The sequence below is a fragment of the Oreochromis aureus genome, linkage group 22 (genome assembly GCF_013358895.1).
Source record: "Oreochromis aureus strain Israel breed Guangdong linkage group 22, ZZ_aureus, whole genome shotgun sequence".
In the NCBI taxonomy this organism is placed as follows: domain Eukaryota; kingdom Metazoa; phylum Chordata; class Actinopteri; order Cichliformes; family Cichlidae; genus Oreochromis; species Oreochromis aureus.
In genome coordinates this window covers 30467894-30490396 of record NC_052962.1, presented here as the reverse complement: position 1 = coordinate 30490396, position 22503 = coordinate 30467894, and the positions used below count along the sequence as shown (strand labels likewise).

Below are 22503 nucleotides of genomic sequence, written 5' to 3'. Positions count from 1 at the left end.
AGATTGGATATCAATTAAGAGAAAGAAAAATTCTGGAGTAAATTGGATGAAGTGATAGAGATTGTAAAATGTAGCTAGGCAGCATCAGATGATAGTCTGATGGACAACTTTAGAAATCCAGAAGAAGAAGTGGGTGAAGACAGAGTCAAGGATTAAATGGTGGAAGTACAAGAAGGAAGAATGTTGAGAACTCTTCTAAACTCTTTCTAAATCACTCTCTGGTGGTGCTGAGGGATACTGCTAAGAAGGTGTTTGATACATCCTCTGGACAGAGGAAAGAAAATAAGGAGACTTGGTGATGTAATGAGGAAGTGCAGGAAAGTCAAAGGAACGCATCAGCAAAGAAAAAGTGGGATAGTCAGGGAGATGAATAAAGTTGACGGGAGTACAGAGAGGCTACATGTACAACAAAGAGAGAGGAGGAAAAACAAAGGCTTATAATCAGAATACCTTTATAATCACTAATTGTGTTAAAATTAGAGTAAGTTGTATTAGAGGCAGGACATTAAGGAAAGAGAAAAGGACTTCCATTAATTGGGTGGGCTTTTGTTTTACAGATTGAAACCAACCTGTAAAACAAAAACATAAAATGAAATTAAAAAAAAAAACACAATTATACTAACTCAGGTGTAACACAACGTCACTCGTTCGGGGCTAGATAGTTATACTATCATCTCTAGATGAACGTGGAGCTCCGCCCCGGTCCTGCAGGGGGCGCTGCTGGTCTCGTTGTCGCATTTCAAAGCTTAGAGAAAGCCTCCGCAGCTTCCTTTAGCACATAAAAAAAGAGACAACGACAAAGGAGCGAAGGCAGAGCCGCATCTCGAAGGTAAAACCGCAGAAAAATTAGAATATATCTCCCTGTTAGGGACCTGTAATTTATTCTGGCGTTGTTTAATCCGGATTTGTACTCAACACTGCTTCGTCTTTAGTATAAAAACACCGCACAGCTCTGTAACTCGCGGTCACATGTAATATCAGCTTCCCTAGCTAGCTCAGCTAACAGGGTTAGCAAGGCGGCCCCGGCTGAGGAGAGGCCCGCTGGCGGTGATGACGGTTTTCAGCTGTTTATTTAACATTTTGGCAGGAAAACAATACAAAGTCAGTGGCATCGGTTAGTTATTAGTAACCTGTTAGAGGCTGTTCATTCTCTCCTCGGTCGTCGAGGGTAGCTGCTGTTAACGATCTTTAAAGGACTGAAAGTTGTGATGATTTTGACGTCTTTACTTTTTTATGAGAATATACACAGGGTTATAAGTGGTGCTTGATTAATGCGTGTTGTTCCCCTTAAGATCATTTATTGGTTGGCTCCGTCCGGATTTCCAATTGTATTGAAATCAAAGTCTTTCTAGAAGCTAACCTCGCCACTCGGCAGCCATCTTAGTAACGCCCCCCAGGCAGTTATGTTTGAAGTGTTAAGTAAATCAAGTTTGGTTGTTGGTCCCCGGGACCATAAAAATCTGTATTGATGCGTTTGGAATCACCGTATAATTCAAATCGTTTAAAATGTGTGAAAAGTTGTATCTGCAGTCGCATCCAGACACTGCTACAGCAAGTCATCGTGTTACTTACCTCCGTGCACAGAGTCACTTGAGAGATTTTTTTTTATAGATATGTGATATATTTATAAATATGTTAACGATTATTTTAATAGTCGACTAACCTGCCTACATTTTCTTTGGTTAGTCGACGATTATATCAGTAACTCTTCTTACTACTGACCCCGTAGTACTGCAGTCACATCATTTAGTTGATGTTCTGAGGGTACGTGAGGTCTCATAGTCTGGTTTCAAGCTTCGGTCAGTTCCTCTCGCATTCAGTGATCCTTCTTCTATCGCACTTGCCAATAGGGGTGATGATATCTCTCCCTTGCCGTAGCATGTGTGATGTGTGTTGTACCTTGTCAATCTCTAGCTGTGAGAGCATAGGGGGGTCTAGCCTTAGGACTGGATACAGACGCCCTAGGTGGGAATCGAACGTGCAACTCCCACTTCAAAGGCGTGAAGACCATCCAACTCTGCTAGATCAAACTCACTGTGGTGACCCCACAATAATAAAGGTCCGCTCAAGAAGAGATTGTGGCTACTGGATCACTTTGACAATTACAGAAGTCTGTAATCATATAATACAAATGTTTAATACAGAAAGGTAAAATTTGGCACTTATACAGAACTTTATGAAAAAGTTGACAAAGTAAATTTTTACAAATGTAGTACAGCTATGCCACAAACATTTCAGTCAGGCTCCCTTCACCAGAGAGCAATTCAGTGTGCCAATAATCCAAATCAGTTTGATTTTATGCCTTTGTTGTCTGAAGAAAAAAACTTAACATGTGGTTATCAGATCCCTGAAGATACTTAGTTTATTGCAAAAGAAATGCACGACTATAAGGTAGGTAGGTTCTTGTGCTGTTATAACTTGTTGCCTGTCGTTCCTGCAGGTTGAAGCTGAGGGCCATGGCTCGTGGGCAGCAGAAGATTCAGTCCCAGCAGAAGAACGCCAAGAAGGCAGCAGAGAAGAAGAAATCTCAGGGCGCTGACCAGAAGACTGCAGCCAAGGCCGCTCTGGTCCACACCTGCCCTGTCTGCCGGGTAAGAAACAGCCACAGCTTCTGCTGAAGCTTGCAGAGGTCTTCCACCTTTGTTTTTAAAATGTTGATGCTTCACATTTTAAGATGTTAAAACAACCAGTCAGCAGCTTCATACATCATGTGGCTGGGTTCATACATCGTGTGTGTGAGAGAGAGACGAGGGAAACTCTTTAGAGCAGTGATTCTCAAACATTTTAATCTCAGCAGCACTGTAGAGATGCAAGACAGGTTTGTCTGTATGCACTAATTTCAGTAATTGTCATAGGTTAATTGCAGGGAGTTTATCGTAATGGTCACATAAATATCTTGGTTAAGTGTAATCAGGGCTAGAGATGGAAAAGGTCAGAGGTCATTTAACTGAGTTTTTAAAATGTAGCTGTTCTGCTTATGGAGTCAGAAGTGATTGAAAGTGGAAAGTAGTTTGCATCAACTTTGGCAATAATTCAGCTGATGGCCACAGATTAGGTACGTTTGAACTTTCTCACCTCCTCAGGTTCATGTGCACGAATCCAGACCACTGTGTGGATTATTAAAGAGCAGATGGATCAGTCCAGATGTTACACCTTTTTTTTGTTTGTTTGTTTTGTTTTGTTTAAAGAATGTCATTTGACATCGTCCACTGTTAGGCTCACGTTCAGGTTGTAGCTACAAGCTGTGACAGTCTCAGACGTTAATGTTGAATAATTTGTTAGCAGGATTGATTTTACATTAATTTTAGACAAGATTTTTTTTTTTTTTTTACTGGAAGCTTTCTGGTTTCTGTTTGTAGTCTGAATAATGTTAACTAATCGTGGGAAGGCTTTACCTGCAGGTAAATGGTCTATGTGGAAAGCAAGAGAAACACAGTGGCTGAAATTAACTGTAGAAATTGTCAGTTTAGCTTTTTAAAATCTGCATCCTAGTTTGAACTGTAAACACTGAAACAGAAAACAGGAAACCAGGCTTGAATATCTTTCTGCCGTCAGCACCGGAAACCCCAAAAATTTGGATTTCCCCCAGAGGCTCAGTCAGATGATAGCTGATAGGTTCACAGATTGTTAAACTCACAGTGCTAGTTGGTGCATTTTGGGTTAAGTATTCTTTAAGGGTTTTGCCCCCAGTCAGCAAACACAAAGTGGCCTGAAACATGTAAGAAATTAGTTTATCTGATAAAGATTTTCCTGGAGCATTTTCCAGAATCTAAGTATGGTAAGCTAACATACTCAGGATAAGTAAGGCTGCTGTTGCCTTACTTAACCTGCTGTGCCAGGGGAAGTGAAACCCTGTTAATGGTTGTAATGTAGTCGTTTGAGACCTTTTGGGGTGTTGTTTCTCATGCTTTTACTGTCCTCCTCCTTTCAGACACAGATGCCCGACCCCAAAACCTTCAAGCAGCACTTTGAGAGCAAACATCCCAAGTCCCCCATGCCTCCCGAGCTTGCGGATGTTCAGGCATAAAGGACTGCTGACTGGACCTGAACCTGAATCTGGGTGAGTAGTACCTGTAGTGTTCAAAAAACACAGTGTTTCCCACTCTCCAGGTTTCAAATGTAGACCAGGATTTGCTCTGCCAGGTTGCTTACTGGTCAGATTTGTGTTGTATGATGTTGGATGCAATAAAAGTCCTCCTCGGACTGCAGCTGGCGTCGGTAGTCCTCATTTCTGCTTTGGAGACCGGCTATGAGTTGACGGGACACTCCAGTTGGAACCGAAAGCAGATTGAGAATTTTCTTAATTCTGTTTAAATTAATATTAGAGTGAAACTACACAGTAAACATTAGGAAACTGTTTAAACTGTAAACATGACCCCCACAAACTGTTGCTTACAGATACACAATGACTACGGATTAAACATCGACTCGTGGCACCTGAAGGATGTTGGCGACGAACGCTGGGACCTCTCAGAATTCATGGACATCGGGTTGGGAAGGCGGGACGGGGCGGATGTGTGTATGTGCTGTGTACGTACATGTTTGTGTAAGAGAAAACAGTAATGATGGGGCAGGCGTACACCAGCAGCCCAATTTTATATTTATTGTGTACAACTACCTTGTTATTCCAGGTGGGGGGAGGGGGAAGCAGAACCAGCAAGATTATCTGTCTGCTTACACTGAATCAAAATTGTGACTAATGACGGGGATCTGGAAAAGCTTCAATAGGATGTAAAATAAAATTTCTGAATGTTTGTCTATCTGACAGCCGGTTCTATTGAAACAGTGTCGTCCAATGAGGCGACAGCACATTCACTTCACTCATCCACATGGACGTGGCTCTGCTGTCGGGTCAACTCTTCAGCTCTGATTTTTTTTCCCAAAATTGGCTCCTTAAGATGACCAAACGTTTCCTTTAATTTCCTGTCTGTATGGTCAGACTCCACAGCTTTGCCTCCTCTATGCTGCTGCTGCTCCACAGGTGTCCACACTCGGTAACACCTTACAACAGTACCTCACGTTAACCACACAGCAAGTCTATAACGCACTCTTTTTCAAATCTCTTCCACTTGGACTTCTCAGTATCATCCTTCTTGGCAATAACACCCCCCCATCTTTGTCCCGCCTCAGTTAAAGCAGGAGTTGTTCTGTAAACCAAACACGCAGCTCTGTGCTCATTGATGCTTTCAGCTATAGTTTGAAGAAGCTGCACGTAGCCCCAAAGGACTGAGAGAGAAATCATTTAGTTCAGAAACTGCAAAAGATAAGAGTTAAGGATTTTCTTTTTGGGTCTTCTTTAAATCACTAGCAAGCAAAAACAATTTGTTTTCACTGTAACTTTTTTTTTTTTTTTTACCCTTTTCAATAAATTGAAAAATGTATTTAATGTGATCGGTCTGCTCAGATGCCTTTTATTCTGCATGAGATTCGTTTTTGTTTTTAAATCAGTATAGTTAGTTAGGCTTTGTGTGTATTAGCTGGCCTGACTTGAACGTTACTCAGACTTACTACTTCAGGCTAACATAAAGAGGTTTAGTTAAAAGTTTGGGATGAATTTGCATGAAATTTTGTTTTAAAGGCGATGATTTCAAGAAAATACACAAAATATCAAACTAATCTGGATCCACAGACTCAATGCAAGGTGTGGAGCAGTCTTGGTCTGCTCCTGCTGAAATAAATACAATTTTATTTAATTCTTAATATTAGCACATGAGTATGCAGATATTTATAGACAATAGAAGAGTTCTGGTAATAGACATGTTCTGGTTTGCATTATTAAATGGCCTGTATTTGTATAGCGCTTTACTTAGTCCCTATGGACCCCAAGGCGCTTTACACTACATTCAGTCATCCACCCATTGGTGATGGCAAGCTACATTGTAGCCACAGCTGCCCTGGGGTGCACTGACAGAGGCGAGGCTGCCGGACACTGGCACCACCTCTGACCACCACCAGTAGGCAACAGGTGAAGTGTTTCGCCCAAGGACACAACGACCGAGACTGTCGGAGCCGGGGTTCGAACCGGCAACCTTCCGATTATAAGACGAACTGCCAACTCTTGAGCCACAATCGGTTACGTCTGTCTGTGGCTACAGCCAGCACTGGTGAGGCAGTGATGATGATGTTTTTGATTTAACCACTCTCTTTGCTGCTGTTTGTTTGTAATTTGTAGTCATAATTTTAAACACTCGGTTCATTTTTAGCACATCCTGATAAAGAAATCACCTTAATTTGTGAAATTTTTTTACTTTTTTGATTGAATATTGGTGACGATAACAGGTGTGACTTTTTTTTTTTAAAGTTGATCTATTATCTGTAATTCTAGCAAGACTTAACAGCTTTTTAAGCTTAATATATTTAAGCATTTGCAGCACTAACTAAATACAGGTAAATTCTCATGGGTGTTGGTGAGATACAGCTCAACAGTTTACTTACATAAAACTTATCAGCATGTATCATTGTCATTCTGTGTCATTCTTAAAGAACCTGAGAAACCGCGGAGCTCCCATTTGGTTTTAGACCAAAATATAACGTGCTCCAGACCAGGTTACATGTTCAACGTTAGTCACTGTTGTGATTTAGCCTCACTAAAAGCAGCACTCACTCTTCCTCCACAGTTACCAGGGTTCAGTCTGGAATCCGGTCGTCACATTTTCACCATAAAATAATTTCTGATCCCAAAGTTTGGAGCACTGATGTTCTCGGCTTTGGGAGTGGCTACTGCAAATACTCAAGTACACCGTACTGTTTCTTGGTGGAATAATGCAGCTGTGTGCCAGGACTGCTTATGCATAAATGTGAAGGCACTTCCTCAGTGGAAAGCTCGTCTCTGCTGTCCTCCAGATGCATTTAAGGCCTTGAGACGTCCTTCAGCATCAGGCGTCAGACTGATTTCCAGGTTATAGGCAGGACGATAGAGACAAAGAGGCACTGGTTGAAAAATGGAAAAAAAAGCCCATCATCACGTTTACTTTCAGACCTGTTGAGACTCTGGTCTCACAGCAGGAGCTGGCTTCAGATTGGACTCAGGTTACAACATGTTTGCATTTCGATTTAGTGGAATAACTAGGAGTTGCTTAAAACTTGCAAAAATAAAATTAGATTATTTACAATCCTCAATCTCAAACTGATATTAAATGTACTGTTTATTTTATATTAACTGAATACAGTTTAATAATCTCTTCATATAGATTTTTCTTATAACAACAGTAGTGCTGTCAGTTAACAAAACAAAAAAATAAATCAGGCATCACTGATGGATTTCCTACCATCTAATATCATCTGCCTTCATGAGAATTGAAACCTTTCTGTAATAAGCTAAAGTCTGTGTGGTTTGATGCTGATTAGCTTTTTTCAATTTGAAAATGTGTATCAAAATAAGAGAAATGCCCAAATGTTTGCTCGTAACTCTTCCCTGAAGAAGCTAAACGATGTTCAATGCAAGAGTACATTTATGCCATTTCTGCAATGTAATCGTGCGCCGTGAATCGGTTTTCAGCATGTTTTTGTGAAGCCAAAGAGTCTCGGAAAATGCTGAAACACTGACAAAGGAGAAATCTGTGAACTTTAACTCTGAAAAACGGGACCATTCAGACCTGCTGGATGAGATTTGTTGGTCCTTCATCATCCAAACTGTTCACGTTTCTGCAGCGTCTGGAAAAATAAATCATCCTTTACACATTTTCTTCCAAGCGGAGCCTTGGCCACTCTCATAGACAGCCGCAGGTCTTGACCACCATGTTGCGATGCTTTTTGAGGATGACGTTGTTGTTGTCGTCGTAGAACAGGACGGAGATGGGGCTGAGCTTCGTGGGGGCGCAGCACGCTTTGGGGACCTCGTCAGGCTTCAGGATGTGAACCTGCCAGAGCAGAGTGAAATACAGTTAATGCTGTTATACTAAAGTGTTGTCACAAAGAGAGTAAGAACGGTTCAGATATTTTATGTAACACAGAGAGAGGACAAAAATATAGTCCATTATAATATTTAAGCATGTTGTAATCAGGTGTTTACAGGAGTTGGAGTCTGTTGGCATGTTTTCAGGACTTTTATTTTACCAAGATGTCCAACTGAGACCCAGATCTGTTCTGCAAGAGAAGCTGGTCAATGTGGCAGCCATACAGACTCAAAATATTAAAACAGAACATGAAGTATAGCATGTAACACATGATACACGAACACTCGGGGCTGTGCAGGTAACAGATTCATGAGTTTATCCATGATCTTCATGATATGAAAACAAAATAATCATGATTAAATGATTGATGTGCTGCTGTTTGTTTGCTTTGGCACCACAGAAGTCCAAATTCTTTTTTACTTCAAAATAAATTGTAGAAAACTAAACAGAAGAAAGTAGAAGCGAAACAATTTAACACAAACCAGTGACACACTCTGGAGCCTGATCAACCCTGACAGTCTTCCTTGGATGAGGATGTCTAGTGATAATGGCCGAAACGCCCAACGAATCCAAGGTCCACTACTGACGATGTGTCTTAAAAATCTTAATGCTTTAAATATTATACTCTAGATCAGATTTCTAATCCCTAAACCTAACCAAGGAAGTAAAAGGAAATAAAAATTGGTAGAATAATTTGTGATAAAAGGTCGAAAGACCGTGTGAAGGTCTGCCTTTCTTCATGGTAGTCATCCCTCAAGACCTTCTCCATTTGAAGCAATGAATTATCAGGGATTGTAACAGCTAGTCCTTTTACTGACTCAGTTCGTGTTTCTTTTGTAATTTCAGTTAAATTAATAAAATAAAAGGAAATGCTCCTAACTGAAAAGATCCATTTAATACACCCACAGTCTGTCTAAACACTGAGTGATCGTATAAAAAACTATTTGGATCTAATTAATGACCAGAACATTTGTGATTAGGATTTTCTTTCCTGCAGCGCAACAATTACCCACAGCTAAAGAAAAACCGCCACAAGCCTCCTTCACCACATTTATTACAGTGTGTAAACTCACAAACCATCGGCTACAAGTGCAGATCCTTCTGTAAAGTTTATTAAAATAAAAACACTTGAGATCTGTCAAATCCCACGGCACATAAAAAAGAATGACTTGAAAAAGTAGTTCAGCTCTCTTTGTGGAGAGCTGATGCGCAGTGATAATATATCATAGGCACAAAAGTAGAAGCCACAAGTTCACGAATCCACACCTGCGCAAACCCAGATGGATGCACGGGGGGTACTTGGTGTACCCCCCATGCATCTGGGACTGAACCATCGATCGCCTCAGTGGGGTTAAGGTCTGGGCTCTGTGATGCTGCATGTGTGTTTGAAATGTTCCTCAATGAGTCCGTCAGGGAAGCAAAAATCCACTGATGGAATAAACGTGGTTGCTCATTATACACAGGTGGTCAGCTGACCTCATTTTTTGGAAACCTGGTGTTAAAAATGCACATGTTGTTTTTGTTGGTTGAGTAGTGTGTACACACATCAGGCCAACAGAAGCAACAAATATGATTGAAATTACTACACGAGGGGCTCACAGGGAAAGGTAACAACCTTCATGGTGTTTATTTTATCAGTATCTTTTACTCTGAGATGACTGAAGTCAGGATGTGATTGACTCGTGTGTACTGACCACTTGCTGGATGAGGGCGTGGTTGGTGGCGTTCATGCAGGCGCCCAGAGGATAAAAGCACTCTCCATCACAGTAGTACGCCGAGTATCCAGTAGGAGCCAAAACCCAGTCCTGAGCACAAAGACACAGTTATAGTTCATGATACAGGAGCCAGAAGTGATTCATAGTTTTTATCTAATCTACAAAGAAATGTCACGTATGAGAGCAACGCATAAGACGTTATATCAAAGATGATTTAACTTTTATAGGTCACTAGTAAAAAGATGATTAACATAACGAGTAACATGACTGACCTTCCAGCCCAGATCGCTGAAGCTGACGTAGAGTTCGTGCTTTTTACAGGGCTGACCTCTGTTTTCAGAATTACGTTCTGAAGAAACAACAGAAAAAAAGGTGAAAATTATTTGCATGATAAAACAACTAGTTAAAGGTTGTAACACGGTTATCAGTAAGGCCTGTAATCCCACAGAGTGTGACTGGCTGGAGCCTGACCTTTGAAGTTGGGGACTGGGAGGTCGTATTTGGGTTTCTTCCTGCGGGGATGAGGTTTAACGGCTCGCGGTGGCCGACACGGGACCTGGTTCTCCCTGAAGAAGGTGACCATGAAAGGCTGCTTGGAGCGAGGGCCTCTCCGACCCACCAACCCAATCCAACCCCCAGCCAAGGAGCGGTCTGAAAGAAAAGTATCACGTTATATAAAATATATAAAGGTAAAGAAGCTGGCTGATAATTATGGAGACCTTGATACAGGGTGTTGACCTCCTGAGGCCACACCCTCCCTCATTACATAAATACACATCACCTGATCTGCTTAAGTCCAATAAGCATTTTTACACCTTGGAGTTATAAAATATACATAAAAATTGTGATATGGTCAAAATAGTCACTACACAGCAAGCCCAGTATAAGATAAATAAGGATTATTTTGAACTGACTCATGCAAAGCTACACTCGATGAGTCCAAGGGTGAAGATATGGAGCTGGAAATGAAAATAACAAGACCTGTTTAAGTATTTTCTACTGATTAAAACCACAGGGCAGGAAAGCAGGAGATAGTTGGAGGTTACAACCATATAAGGTGATATAATGGACCTAATGGCACTGATAGAAATGAGAATCATAGGTCTCCTTTATATCAGACTATTTCAAATCTAAATTCATTCCTGATTATTAGGGTAGGGGGCGCACCCACCTTCTTCTGTCTCTACGTAGAGACGTATGCCCATGTTGCTGCGAGGGTGGACGAGCCAGTGGTTGGAGGCTGAGGTGACGTCAAAAGCCAGCCAGCCCTCCTGTCCTGCAGGTACTGACTGCATGTCCAGCAGCACCAGCTCTGGCTCTCTGCAGGAAGAGGACATATAGAAATTTAGAAGAACAGCTTGGTGGTTTCACTTATTTTGATTGAGCATTTGAGGAAATTCTCACAATAAAATCAGCATTTTTATAAAGTTTATAAGCAGAAATTAACTATATGGTCAAAGGTCTTTTGATCTTTTAGTTGTTTTACACTTTATGTAAAAATCTACATCTCACATGCAGAGCAGGTCATCTACTTATTGGAAGGTTGGTGGTTCAATCCCTGATAGAAAGCACTTAGGCACAGAAAAAAAGCGCTTGTGTGAATGTTTGTGTGATCGGGTGAATGAGGCTCCTTCTTTCTCTCCTCTTTGGCCTCGCCCTCCAGCTGGTCGCAGCAGATGCTCCACCCAGTTCTTCCAGAAGTTTCTTCCAGCTACTTTATCTTCCAGTATAAAGCACCTCGAGGCCACTGTCATTGTGACATAGTGCTATAGAAATAAAATCAAACTGAACTGAATGGGCAGCTGTGAGGTTAGGATCTGAATGCTTCTTCCAGCTCTGGTGTTTTTCTCCAGCACATGCAAGTAAACTTTATCAGTCTAGACAATCGTAAACACTCGAGTCAGCCTGTATTTATCAGTTTGACAGATGACGTCCTTTATGGCTGTTATAAACAAGACTTCAGATGGTATTATTTTCACAGACTGCAGCCAGGCTCGCGATCTTTGAATCTGTGTTTTCAGTTATGCCTTGATCTGATTTGACCTGCTGATTTCATATAAACTATATCAGTTCATGTTTATCTGTCTAGCTTTGTGTTTGAACCAGTTAGTGTTAAAACAAAGTAGGGCTGAGGCAGAGGGGGATGTGCTTATAGGTTTGTATCCATAAATTTAAAACAACATAAAGGCGCTAAAGACAGGCTAGAGCGGATTTCCCTTTTTATGAATGTATTCAAAATAATAAAATAATAATAAGATCCTCTAATGAGTAGTGAACAAGCTGTCAGAAGGCCTAAAGCTGGCCGTGTGGGACTAAAATCAAGTATCTGAGACCAAGACAGAGAGGGAGAGCTACCGTAAAGGAAGAAAGATATAAAAGTGAGAAGAAACCTGTGTCTGTTCTCTCGTTTGATCTCGTAGACGGAGATGTGCAGCGTTCGGTTTGCCCTCTGACCCACCGTCAGCGTCTTATAGATACGAAACTCTGCCGCAGTCACCGTCTCACCCTTGGGGAGAGGGGTCAGGTCAAAACGAAACTCCTTCCAGTAGGGACGAGGCTGCAGGAGGTCACGCTCCTGCTCCACTGCACACAGAAAGAGAGAATAGGGGAGATTCCTATATATCAGCATGGCTTTTCAGAAGGAACAGATGTGATCAAGACCTTTAAACAGAGTTAGATTGTAAACATTTAGATGATTTGACAGTAATGCTGAAGTATTTCAAGCGTACATTCTGGAAGATGGAGGCATAGATGCTCAAGCATCATTCCTGCTCAGTGCATGCTGGTCCTGCACATTCATACAAGCCTGTATAATCTGAGGTGCCTAAAACGAGGGCAGTTTCTTGCAGAACACCAGAAGAAAGCGAACAGTCAAAGGAAAAAAACTGATAAACTAAATAATGCGATAAACAACAACAACAAAAACCAGTTAAATTAATCAAGCCTTAAACGTGTGTTGATGGTTGCATGACAAACTAAGAAGTAAATCAACTTTCCATGATGCATAAAGTAGAAGGAACTCAAACAAGGGCAAAAAGCGTCCAGGTGAAGGTTTGTTGACCAACACCAGATTACAAAATGTTCCTGTCACGCAAAAACCCGAGAGGGGAAAAAAGTGTTTCATCCAACCAGATCTGAACGGTTTGTCTGAGGAGTTTTAGTTAAAAGCAGATGAAAGAGGAGAGAATGTGTGTGTGTAACTGTGGAGAGAAGAAGGAGTAACAAAAGTGAAGAAGAGGAGCAGCAGTGAGATCATCAGGAAATGAGTCAGAGAAAAGGACAGAGGGAAACAGTGATGAAAGAACTATTCACATCTTTGTAACACAAGTAAAAGATCAGACACAAAGGTCATCATTACAATGTATCCCTCATTATTTTTATTAATGATCATTTACTGCTGTAGCTCCTCAATATAAAAGACAATTTAAACTACTGTGAAGTACAAATAAATAAATAACTATTATATCCTTCACAGAAAAATTCATATCCACTAATTGCACTCAAGAAGCAGAACTCAAGCAAATGCTAAATTATAAAAATGATTTACTAGAAAAAGGAGGAAAAAATGTCTTGATGCACGCTCAATCATCCAGGTTAGTCCGGATGAACACAATCAACTTTTTGGGAGGAACAAAAACTTTAAACTAACAGCTACCATCAGCAGCCTGTTTGCTTAGATGTGCAGAAAGACTGGAAACAGAATAATCTTCACTTTAGCATTATGCATTTTTTAATTAAAAACTCTGGATACGTTCAAACAAGCCTGACTTCTTTCCCCCAGACTGTATAAAAGACCAACGTGTTTTTGTTCTGAAAAAGTGAAGCCAAGGTGGCAGTGTTTTAAAATCGCATTCCTTTTATTGCCCACCAGGGGGCGACAGCTCTGCCTGCAGCTCCGTCTCGCTGTGACCCGATGACTTCATCGGCTCAGTTGCCAATGGTGATTCTGTGATAAAGGAAGGTCATCCAGGGACTGTCAATTACAAATCAGGTGACTGCGCCCACCTTTTGTGGCCTACAGTCCACGGCTGCACGTCATAAACAAATTCTGCTTAAAGGTTTCAACTATTTTTTCCTGTTAAAGCTAAATAATATTAAATAAAGAAGCTGTTCGGTTCTGTCATTTATTCTTCTAGCGAGGAACAAGCGCTTCAAAATCATATAAATACTGGAAAAATACTGAAAAAACGAAAAATAAATACAGAAAAAATATTGTTTACTGTAGTTTGAATACAGTAAACACATCACTGAAGGACAGCAGTCAGCCTCAACATTAATCTGAGGTCATCATTATCTTTTGAGCACTTTAGTTTGTGATCTAGGACTACAGTAATTAAAACTCGGTCTGGTGTATTTTGCAGATACTCGATCAGAAACTAAGTTAAAGGTCTTTGTTGAATTGGACGAAGTTTTTCTAGAAGCAGGTCCTGAGAGTCTGCAGCCATCCTGAGACTGATCTAAGTTAACTGGATGTCTGGAACCAGTCAGATCGAATAAATACGGGTTAAAACTTTTCTCGGAAACACCCTTTAAGAGCTTTTCCTACCCTGAAAATTAAACTTCTCCCTCCATCTTCCCTGACATGATTTTCATTTACTTTATTTATTAATTTTTAGTTTTATTTAGTTTGTATTGTTTTGGCTTTTTAATATTTATTTGATCTGCAACAGTGATTGTGCCGTGATCGGGGTTTTTTTAAAACGAGATTATTTATGTCACTTCACCTGTCGGTGGTTTTGCAGCTGACGGCGATCACAGCAAAGTTTAACAGCTACAAACCAGGAATATTTGAACTTAGTTTTTTCCTGGTTGCTTTGGTTCGCTTGATACGACGCTGTGTGTCCTTTTAAAGCATAGCAGTTTTTCTCTATAAAATTCGTCAGCTTTATTTCATTATGCATGTCCTCTCATGCACACCTGTTCTGCACTTTCTCAGCACAAAATGAAAGTATTTATCCAGGTGCATTCACGCTCAATTCGCCTAGTGCCGACATTTATGACCGTTGTTATGATTTTTGTGATATTTTTTAATCATAAAAGTGTTTCTCACCATGAATTTATCAGTTTACTTCACTCATGAAATGATCAATAATGATCAATAATTACAAAGCAATGATTGAGTAAAATGCAACTGATATATAAAATCAAAGGTTTATTTATTCAAACTTGTATAAACTGAAAATTTACCAATCAAGTACAATTAATTTGATCAGATTCCAATAAATTCAAATTTTACATATATTGGGGGAAAATGCCAGTTTAAAAGGCTTTAAGCTGTTTTTTAAACTCACAGATTAAATTGCAAAGACTCGCTTTTAGTTTAGATTTGGGGATGGACAGTGAACCCTGATCAGAAGACCTACTGGTAACATTTGACTGTTTGGCATTACAAACAGAAACTGAGCCATTACGAGATTTACTGTATAAACTATAATGGTAGTCATAAATGACCACACTTGGTCACTTGAGGGTTAAGCTGAGGTGCCCTGCTGAAGGACACATCAGGAGCTGCTGAGAACATGAGAGCATGAAAAGTCCTTCAGGGGTTGATCGTGACTCACAGGAGGAAACCCTAAACATGACACGAGGTGGAAAATGCAACTGAGGCCTGAATCTGTAAACGCAGAGGTGAGCAAGTGAACACACGCCCTCATACATCAGCACAGCGAGTGTGTGTGTGTGTGTGTGTGTGTGTGTGTGTGTGTGTGTGTGTGTGTGTGTGTGTGTGTGTCCGTCCTTGTAGAACCCTTCATGGACATGAAAGTCCTCGTCACTGGGGTTTGGCCTACACACACACACACTCACACACACACAGAGCATGTTAAATAGAGATACTCAGCAGAGGACACCCCTCATGGGTTGGGCGTGCACATATCAGCACACACACACACACACACACACACACACACACACACACACACTCTGCAGCAGTAATTAGAGACACTTAGTGCTCTGAACCGCAGCAGCTGCTCCGCGCACACACCACTAATTGCAGCCCTGCCTGGTATTTTTAGCGTCGCTCCCTCCACAGCAGTATTTTCATCTCAATTCAGACCGTTGGCTTTTTTTTGTGTGTCAGTGGGCCTTTAATTCTAACCAGCTGTGTCTTCCCATTACATATGCACAGACACACACACGCTCGCCTGTTTCATTCAGCTTACACGAACCACACGCACTGATTAGATTAGTTATTCGAGGAGCTGCTAAATATATTTGGTGTGCGGTTGGATGCTTCGTCTTTTTGTTGTGTGAAAGTTCACACACTCAGCCCGAGGTCTTTATTTCCGGCACGATATCTCAAATTTTCTCTGTTCGTCTGATGTGTTTTAGCCGCCCTCTTACGTAAGTTTGGTGAAGTTTTAAAGGTTTTATCCAAAGGAAACTCTGTCCTGAGCTGTAGGTGATTATTAAAGATATGAGTCACCTCTGTTTACGAAATCGTGCCGCTTTGGGAGATGACATGCTGTGCTTCTGCAGCGCTGACTGATAAATTTCAGGGTGCTTTTTCTTTTCCAGAGCAGAGCAGATTTAGTTTTTGTTTCTAAAAAAAGCAAACCTCTCATTTGAAGCAGTTCATTAGAGACCCCGAGCAGAGAGGGGGTGACGTTTCCCACGGTGAACTGGGTGCAGATCACCATCGAGCAGGAGGAAGGAAACCATCGGGAAGAGGATGTTTAATGTTCAGGCTCGGACAGATAGGCATCAGCAGGGCTGCGCTGTCGTGTTGATGGACGCATAAATATCCACACACAGAGGCCAAGAGGCAACTTTCAGCAGTATATTTTTTCGGTATTAAATGTTCTGAATTTTCTTAATGGATTAGTTTTTTTGTTTGGGCTGCAAAATGTTAGAAAACACTGAAAATTGCAAATCAGTTTTTCATTTCTGTTCAGCTTCGCTCGGTGCGGTCCTTTCTCTGAACTGTCTAAACATGTTTAGGGTCAGTTTAGTGTGTACATGCTGGGTGGTGACTGTCAGGGCCATGTTTTAAGAAGTTAACATATAGTACAATATAAACAGTCTTCACAATCTTCCTCATGCTGGTGGTGTTGGAACATTAACCAAACTGTATTAGTAGTATTTGTATTTGCATTTTCTTTAACCACATAGTATCATTTATTCCCCATAAAATCTATAAAAATGTTTTTCTTTGCTTGCTTTTTAAATAATATAGTTGCTTAGAACCTTTGTTGGTAAACTACATGAACTCATGCGGAGGGTTTACTGGAGTCAGTCAGGGCTGAACTTTCTTGGTGATGCTCTGTTTTTGTCCCCCCCTATTAATTGACCTCCATCGAGTTCACGCTAACCAACATTTCTCACCATAATTAAAAGATGGGGATAATCAGTGTGAGCCTTTACTTGAAGATCTCGATTTTTAAAAACAGACATCATGAGAGAGAGGTACATCTGAGTGCAGGGACTTTTCAATCACACTGTAAACCAGCTGTGAGGCAAACCTGCTTTATTGACCTTTTTTATTGTAACGGGGACATAATTTACAAAATTGACATCATGTCATATTAGATGAGACTCTAATTTAGTGATCTTGACCATAAACGTATCAGGAAAGTGTTTACTGGGGTCGTAAATAAAGCCAGAAGCATTGGTTGTTTTACAACCCAGTCTTCAGCAACAAGGGGAGTCGCCCCCTGCTGTCCATTAGAAAAAAATGCAGGTTTTACACATGCTCTCTTACGCATGTTTTTTTTTATCCTCTCTTCCTTCTCTCACCCCAACCGGCTGCAGCAGATGGCCCCGCCCCTCCCTGAGCCTGGTTCTGCTGGAAGTTTCTTCCTGTTAAAAGGGAGTTTTTCCTTCCCACTGTCGCCAAAGTGCTTGCTCATAGGGGTCATATGATTGTTGGGTTTTTCTCTGTATGTATCATTGTAGGGTCTACCTTACAATATAAAGCACTTTGAAGCAACTGTTGCTGTGATTTGGTGCTGTATAAATAAAACTGAATTGAATTGAACTGAATTAAGGCTCAACTCAGCAAAATGTCTGAACTAAACTAAAAATAACTACTAAACTTAATTTCATATGCAACTACAGTTAACACTATATTTTTAATGATAATTACTAACTTCTTGTTTGATCGTATTGAAGATTATGTCCAGTTAATCCATGCGGCCATTATTAATGAAAGCTGAGTAAAATAATCTAAACAAAGGACATAAAATACGTGGATCTGCTTCAGACTGTGGATAAGAAGCAGTCAATAAAGGGTTTAATTCAGCACACCGGGTGGTTGAAGAGTTTTATATGAAGAGACATTAAATGATAAAATGTACTTCTTAGTGGCTCATAGTCTGTTTCTGTCATGTCACAGCTTTCTGTGTGGCAGGCCTTTATAGTTGACAGATCTGCAAAGGAACCGTGGTGAGGTGTTTGACTTCGATAATAATGTTTCTGTGTGATGACTTTCCACTGACTGTGGAGAAACAGACATTTCAGGCTGTTTCGTTCTGAACAGATGGTTCAGGATGTATTTCTTTACACCAAAAGAAAGGGAAACAGACTGGAGATGTTTTAAGTTATTACGCTGTTTCAGTGGTCTGGATACATGTTGAGACAATATCCTAAATTTTGATTGGCTGCAGTTTACAGAAGTCCACGTGAATCTGCTAAGACACGAGCTGAAACAGATGTGAGGATCTGTGAATGAGTTCCTGCTGAAGCTCAAAGATGATCGGCAGACAGAAGTGCAGCAGAAGTTTGTGAATATTCCTTCATATCATCAATGCCAAATGTTTCTCGTGCATAGTTTGTGTGTGTTTAAATTAACAAACTCATTGCATGCACCAGGTTTAGTTTTTTCACCCTACTTAATATTAAATTGGGCTATTTGTGCCCCGGGAGGTAAAATTAGTTTGATACCCCTGATTTGGACAGATTGACCAATCCACCTTTTCACAACTTACTTTAATCATCAAAGTCCTTCATCTAATATCACAGGAGCAGCAGTGAACTGAGGCTGGAGGATTTTAGGAACCAGGAACTGAAATGTAAACCTACCAATAAAAATCAGTCGTATTGACAGCGGGTTCAATCCGCTCTGCCAGGGGAAGAGTTAGAGGAAACTACGTGAGACTAAAACTTATGGCACTGACAGTGTCATCAAGTTCACACACTGTGCAATTTCATTCCTCTGAGTTTGCGTTTTGTAGCCAAACCACAAAAAGGCAAAAACTGTCCTGTCATTCAAAACTGATGATAAACAGCGTTCCTCTCTTTAAGCTATAAGGAGCAGTCCAAAGTTTTAGGGAATGCTTATACCCGTTTAGTGATGCCAGATGAGAAGACCGATGCCACAGCTTTACCTACAGATGTTAGAGACTGAAAATTGGAGGGGGAAACATCTGGGCTGGTTCAGTTTCAAGGTAATAAAATCTACTTGACGCCAAATGTGACCCTAATTATTACCAATTAACACTTTAGATCTTGTTTGTTTAATGGCTATGATAAAACAAAACTAAAACCTAGAGATGCGCCTACATATCAGCAAAACACTGGTATTGGTTTTGTTGGCAATTCGATCACAGTTACTGCGATGAAGACTTTAAAATGATTCAGTTACTTTTCTTGAAATGTCTTTGTTTCTTTGACATGGGAGAAAAATGAAGACAAACAAAACAGAAAGACAACTTCAGAAAACTCTGGCACATCTATTAGTTACATTTTAAATATCTAAAGAGGCTGAAGCTCCAGAAACGCTCGTGGCTTTCACCGGGGTCAAGAAACATCAGTACATGCTGAGAATGACATTTCCTGGTTTTTGAATGTCTCGGAAGTCTTGCTTTCACAAACCTTTACCTGACCATTTCATAAAGCCAGTTTTACTGGCCTTTTTGATTCTAATGAGGACCATAATTTACAAAGTGAACATCACGTTGTATTAAGTAGATATTCAGATTAGAAATTGAGAAAATTAAATCATCAGGAAAATGTTTAATGAAGTCAGAAATCAGGTAAAAAGTGGGGCTGTTTTTCTATAGACTTCTGCAGTAAGCAGAGGAGTCGCCCCCTGCTGGACATATGAAAGAATGCCAGTCAAAGACACTTCCAGACCTGGACGTTAGGTGCATATTTTATATATCAGCTACAGTCCTATATTCCCACGATTAAAGGTACATTTTGTAAGTACTCGCTGCAGAATTTAACTAAAATTTTCACCACCAGGGGGCAGCATTTTACACAATTTTTCCTCAGGTTTTACATCGCACCAGGCTGCCATTGTGCAACTTCTCATTGACTTACAGGTTAGATAAAGGTGACACTGATTCACTGCACCATCTTGTGGTACAAATTGGTATTACACAAAAGAAAAGCATGGCTCTAGTTTAGCTACAGCTGGTAACTCTTCACCCAGTCGCTGATGTTTTGGACATAAAGTCATGGTGTTGATTGAGTTTTAGAAAAATAAGTACCTTTAACAGTTTTATGACTCACCAAGGTTGACGAAGCTCATCACCGTGTCGGCCTCGCTGACTACCGTCCCCAGCGGCGGTGTGTGCGTGCTGAGGGTTGGCAGGGCACCCCGGTTGACCTGAGGTGCCCCTTTAGATGACCCCTTGAAAGGTGTACTTGCAATAATCTCATTGCCTTCATCCTCATCAACCGACATGGCGTGGTACAGGTCCAGCATGAAGAGCGGCGCAGAAGACGGCGGTCGCAGTGGAGGGTGGGGTCTGGGTCTCCCCGGGAGACCCAGGATGGTCAGGATCTCCTTCTGCATCTCCTTCTTCTCTCGTCCACTAAGCTTCCGGAAGCTGGAGGGGACCACGGCCTCGGCCTGCTGGCTCCACAGGGAGAGGGAGAGCAGGAGCAGCAGGGAAAGGAGGAGCAGGGTCCAGGGGTGGATGGCGGACGTGGATCTGGCGCTCCTCGTGTGCGTCCGTGGCATCTTGGCGAAAAGGCAGGAGAGGCCGTAAGAGATGACCGAGGCCATGACTGTAGTCTGCCCCGGATTCTTCTCAAAGTTTCCCGTCACAAATAATCCACTTCCCTCCTCGCGTTCTCTCTCACCTCCACCAGTGTGACCAGCCTGACCACCACAGAGTGCCTTCTGCTCGCTCCTGTTTGTCCCCCGACTGCTTCAGAGTCACCACAGACAAATACAACCTTGATTTATGCCCGATGTGTTTAGAAGACAGCTGCCTCTGGACAGGATGTGTTTACAGCCTTAAACTGCCTGTTTATCTCTCCCTCCCTCCCTCTTCTACCTTCTCTAATCTCCTCTCATCCACTTCTCCCTCACCTCTCAGCCGTGGAGCAAGAGAAGCAGAGATAATGAGAGTGAGAGCATAATTACAAGCTTTTCAGATGTGTTTTGGATATAGACAAACAATGCCCCTATGGAAGATTGCTCGAGGCTTTGAAGTTGTAAACTTGCAGGATGGAAAGCAATTTCAGTGATGAGCAGGTGCTGCAGAAATTGGAGTGAAACCGGAGAGCCGTATCATCAGGTTAGCGCCGACTTTTTCTCCAGCGCACAAGGAAATGAAGCTCGCACCTGCAGTGAGCCAAAGATTAACCCGGGATACCTCACGAGGATCATCTGCTGATGAAAAATAACTTCTGGAAACTTTTATCCAGTCTTCCGTGGGCACTTATTCATTCATTCAAGGCCGCTCGCCTCCCACACGTCTCTGGGGTGCCAGATGTCTCTCCTAATCCACTTTATAAAAATTGTTTCCTGACTGTAAATCCTTGAGAGGGGTGAGAGGTTTCTCCTGCAGTCCTTCGCTCAGCGTGAGCTGTGCAGCGCTCTGAGTGTTTGAAGCCTGAACAGTTGTTCAAGACCAGAAGGGAGTTTCCCTCCCAGCCTCTGCCTCCCCTCCTCTTTCAAGTCCTAAAGCTTCTCTCTTCTCCTGCTTACATCTCATCAACCTCCCCTCCCAGTGGTCTCTTTGGGAGACCTCATCTCTCTCCTCCTTACCTCCACCCATCTATCTTTTCATCCTCTTATGACTGCTTCCTTTCATTGCTACTCCGCTTTAAGTGTCTGGCTGCCAGCTGCCTTGTTTAATGCTAAAACATCTCTGTTCGCTCGGTGAGTCAGAAGTCAGGAAGTCAGGGAGAAACATTTCTTTACACATGTAACCCTGCACAGAGCTGCCAAACTGACGTAAAGGTCGTAAAATAATAATATCAAGACAAAAAGGCAAAGTTTAAAAAATAAACCTTTTTAGAAGTTAGTAACAAGTCAACTTTAAATACACCGAATAAGATGATACCCAATTTTAGTTTTCACTGATGGATTTTGGGGGTTTTTTTGGCTCTTTTTCAGCAAACTGCACAGATGAATAATGAAACAAATGAAAATGCCAAAAATCGCATTTCCTCTCATAGCCAGTTGAGGCTGGCTCTACAAGCTCAAACTAAAAACTGTATAAAATCAAAGCTTCTCAGTCATCCAGGCCATGGTGGTCTTAAATGGTTAAAATGACGGCAGCTGGACGACTTTGTGGTTCATGAAGACGTCTCACCTCTCGTCCAAGAGATTTACAACCTGATGGAGAATCATAAGGCCGTGGGAGGTAGTCCTGAGAGTTGTTGGCCCACCCTGTAATCTTGTGAGTCATTAAGGGTCACATGACCCAAGGTCAACCTAGCACCTAAAGGAGAAAGGACACTCGTTAGAGGATGCTAATCTTCACAGTTTGGACCAAGAAGACAGATGGTTTGACAGAGTGAGTGAAGAGAGGTGGTGGTCGACAACACCAACTATCAGACACCCACCATACTGTCTTGAGATCATTTTCTGGACGATTCAGCCGCCACTCACATCTAGACCCACATGATCTTAGTAAGTTTCATGATGGCAGAGTGGGCAGTGTCTCACAAAGGCTTCAAGGTGAGACATCGTCACAAACTAAAAAGATTAAGCC

General features: G+C 41.5%; 2 protein-coding genes across 2 annotated transcripts; one reads left to right on the top strand and one right to left on the bottom strand.

Annotated features, from left to right (window-relative positions):
* The first annotated feature begins 707 nt into the window (after positions 1–707).
* Positions 708–5391, top strand: zgc:91910 (uncharacterized protein LOC445276 homolog). The gene is made up of 4 exons (XM_031754764.2): positions 708–829; positions 2441–2591; positions 3932–4060; positions 4399–5391. Exons 2-3 carry the CDS (start codon positions 2457–2459, stop codon positions 4025–4027), a joined length of 231 nt encoding a protein of 76 aa, XP_031610624.1. The 5' UTR covers positions 708–829; positions 2441–2456; the 3' UTR covers positions 4028–4060; positions 4399–5391.
* Positions 5392–6298: 907 nt separating this feature from the next.
* Positions 6299–21545, bottom strand: bmp8a (bone morphogenetic protein 8a). The gene is made up of 7 exons (XM_031754769.2): positions 20063–21545; positions 12001–12193; positions 10782–10930; positions 10082–10261; positions 9883–9959; positions 9590–9700; positions 6299–7859 (listed from the first exon to the last, which is right to left on the bottom strand). The coding sequence occupies exons 1-7, from the start codon at positions 20559–20561 to the stop codon at positions 7710–7712; spliced, it is 1359 nt and encodes a 452-aa protein (XP_031610629.1). The 5' UTR covers positions 20562–21545; the 3' UTR covers positions 6299–7709.
* Between the last annotated feature and the right edge of the window lie 958 nt (positions 21546–22503).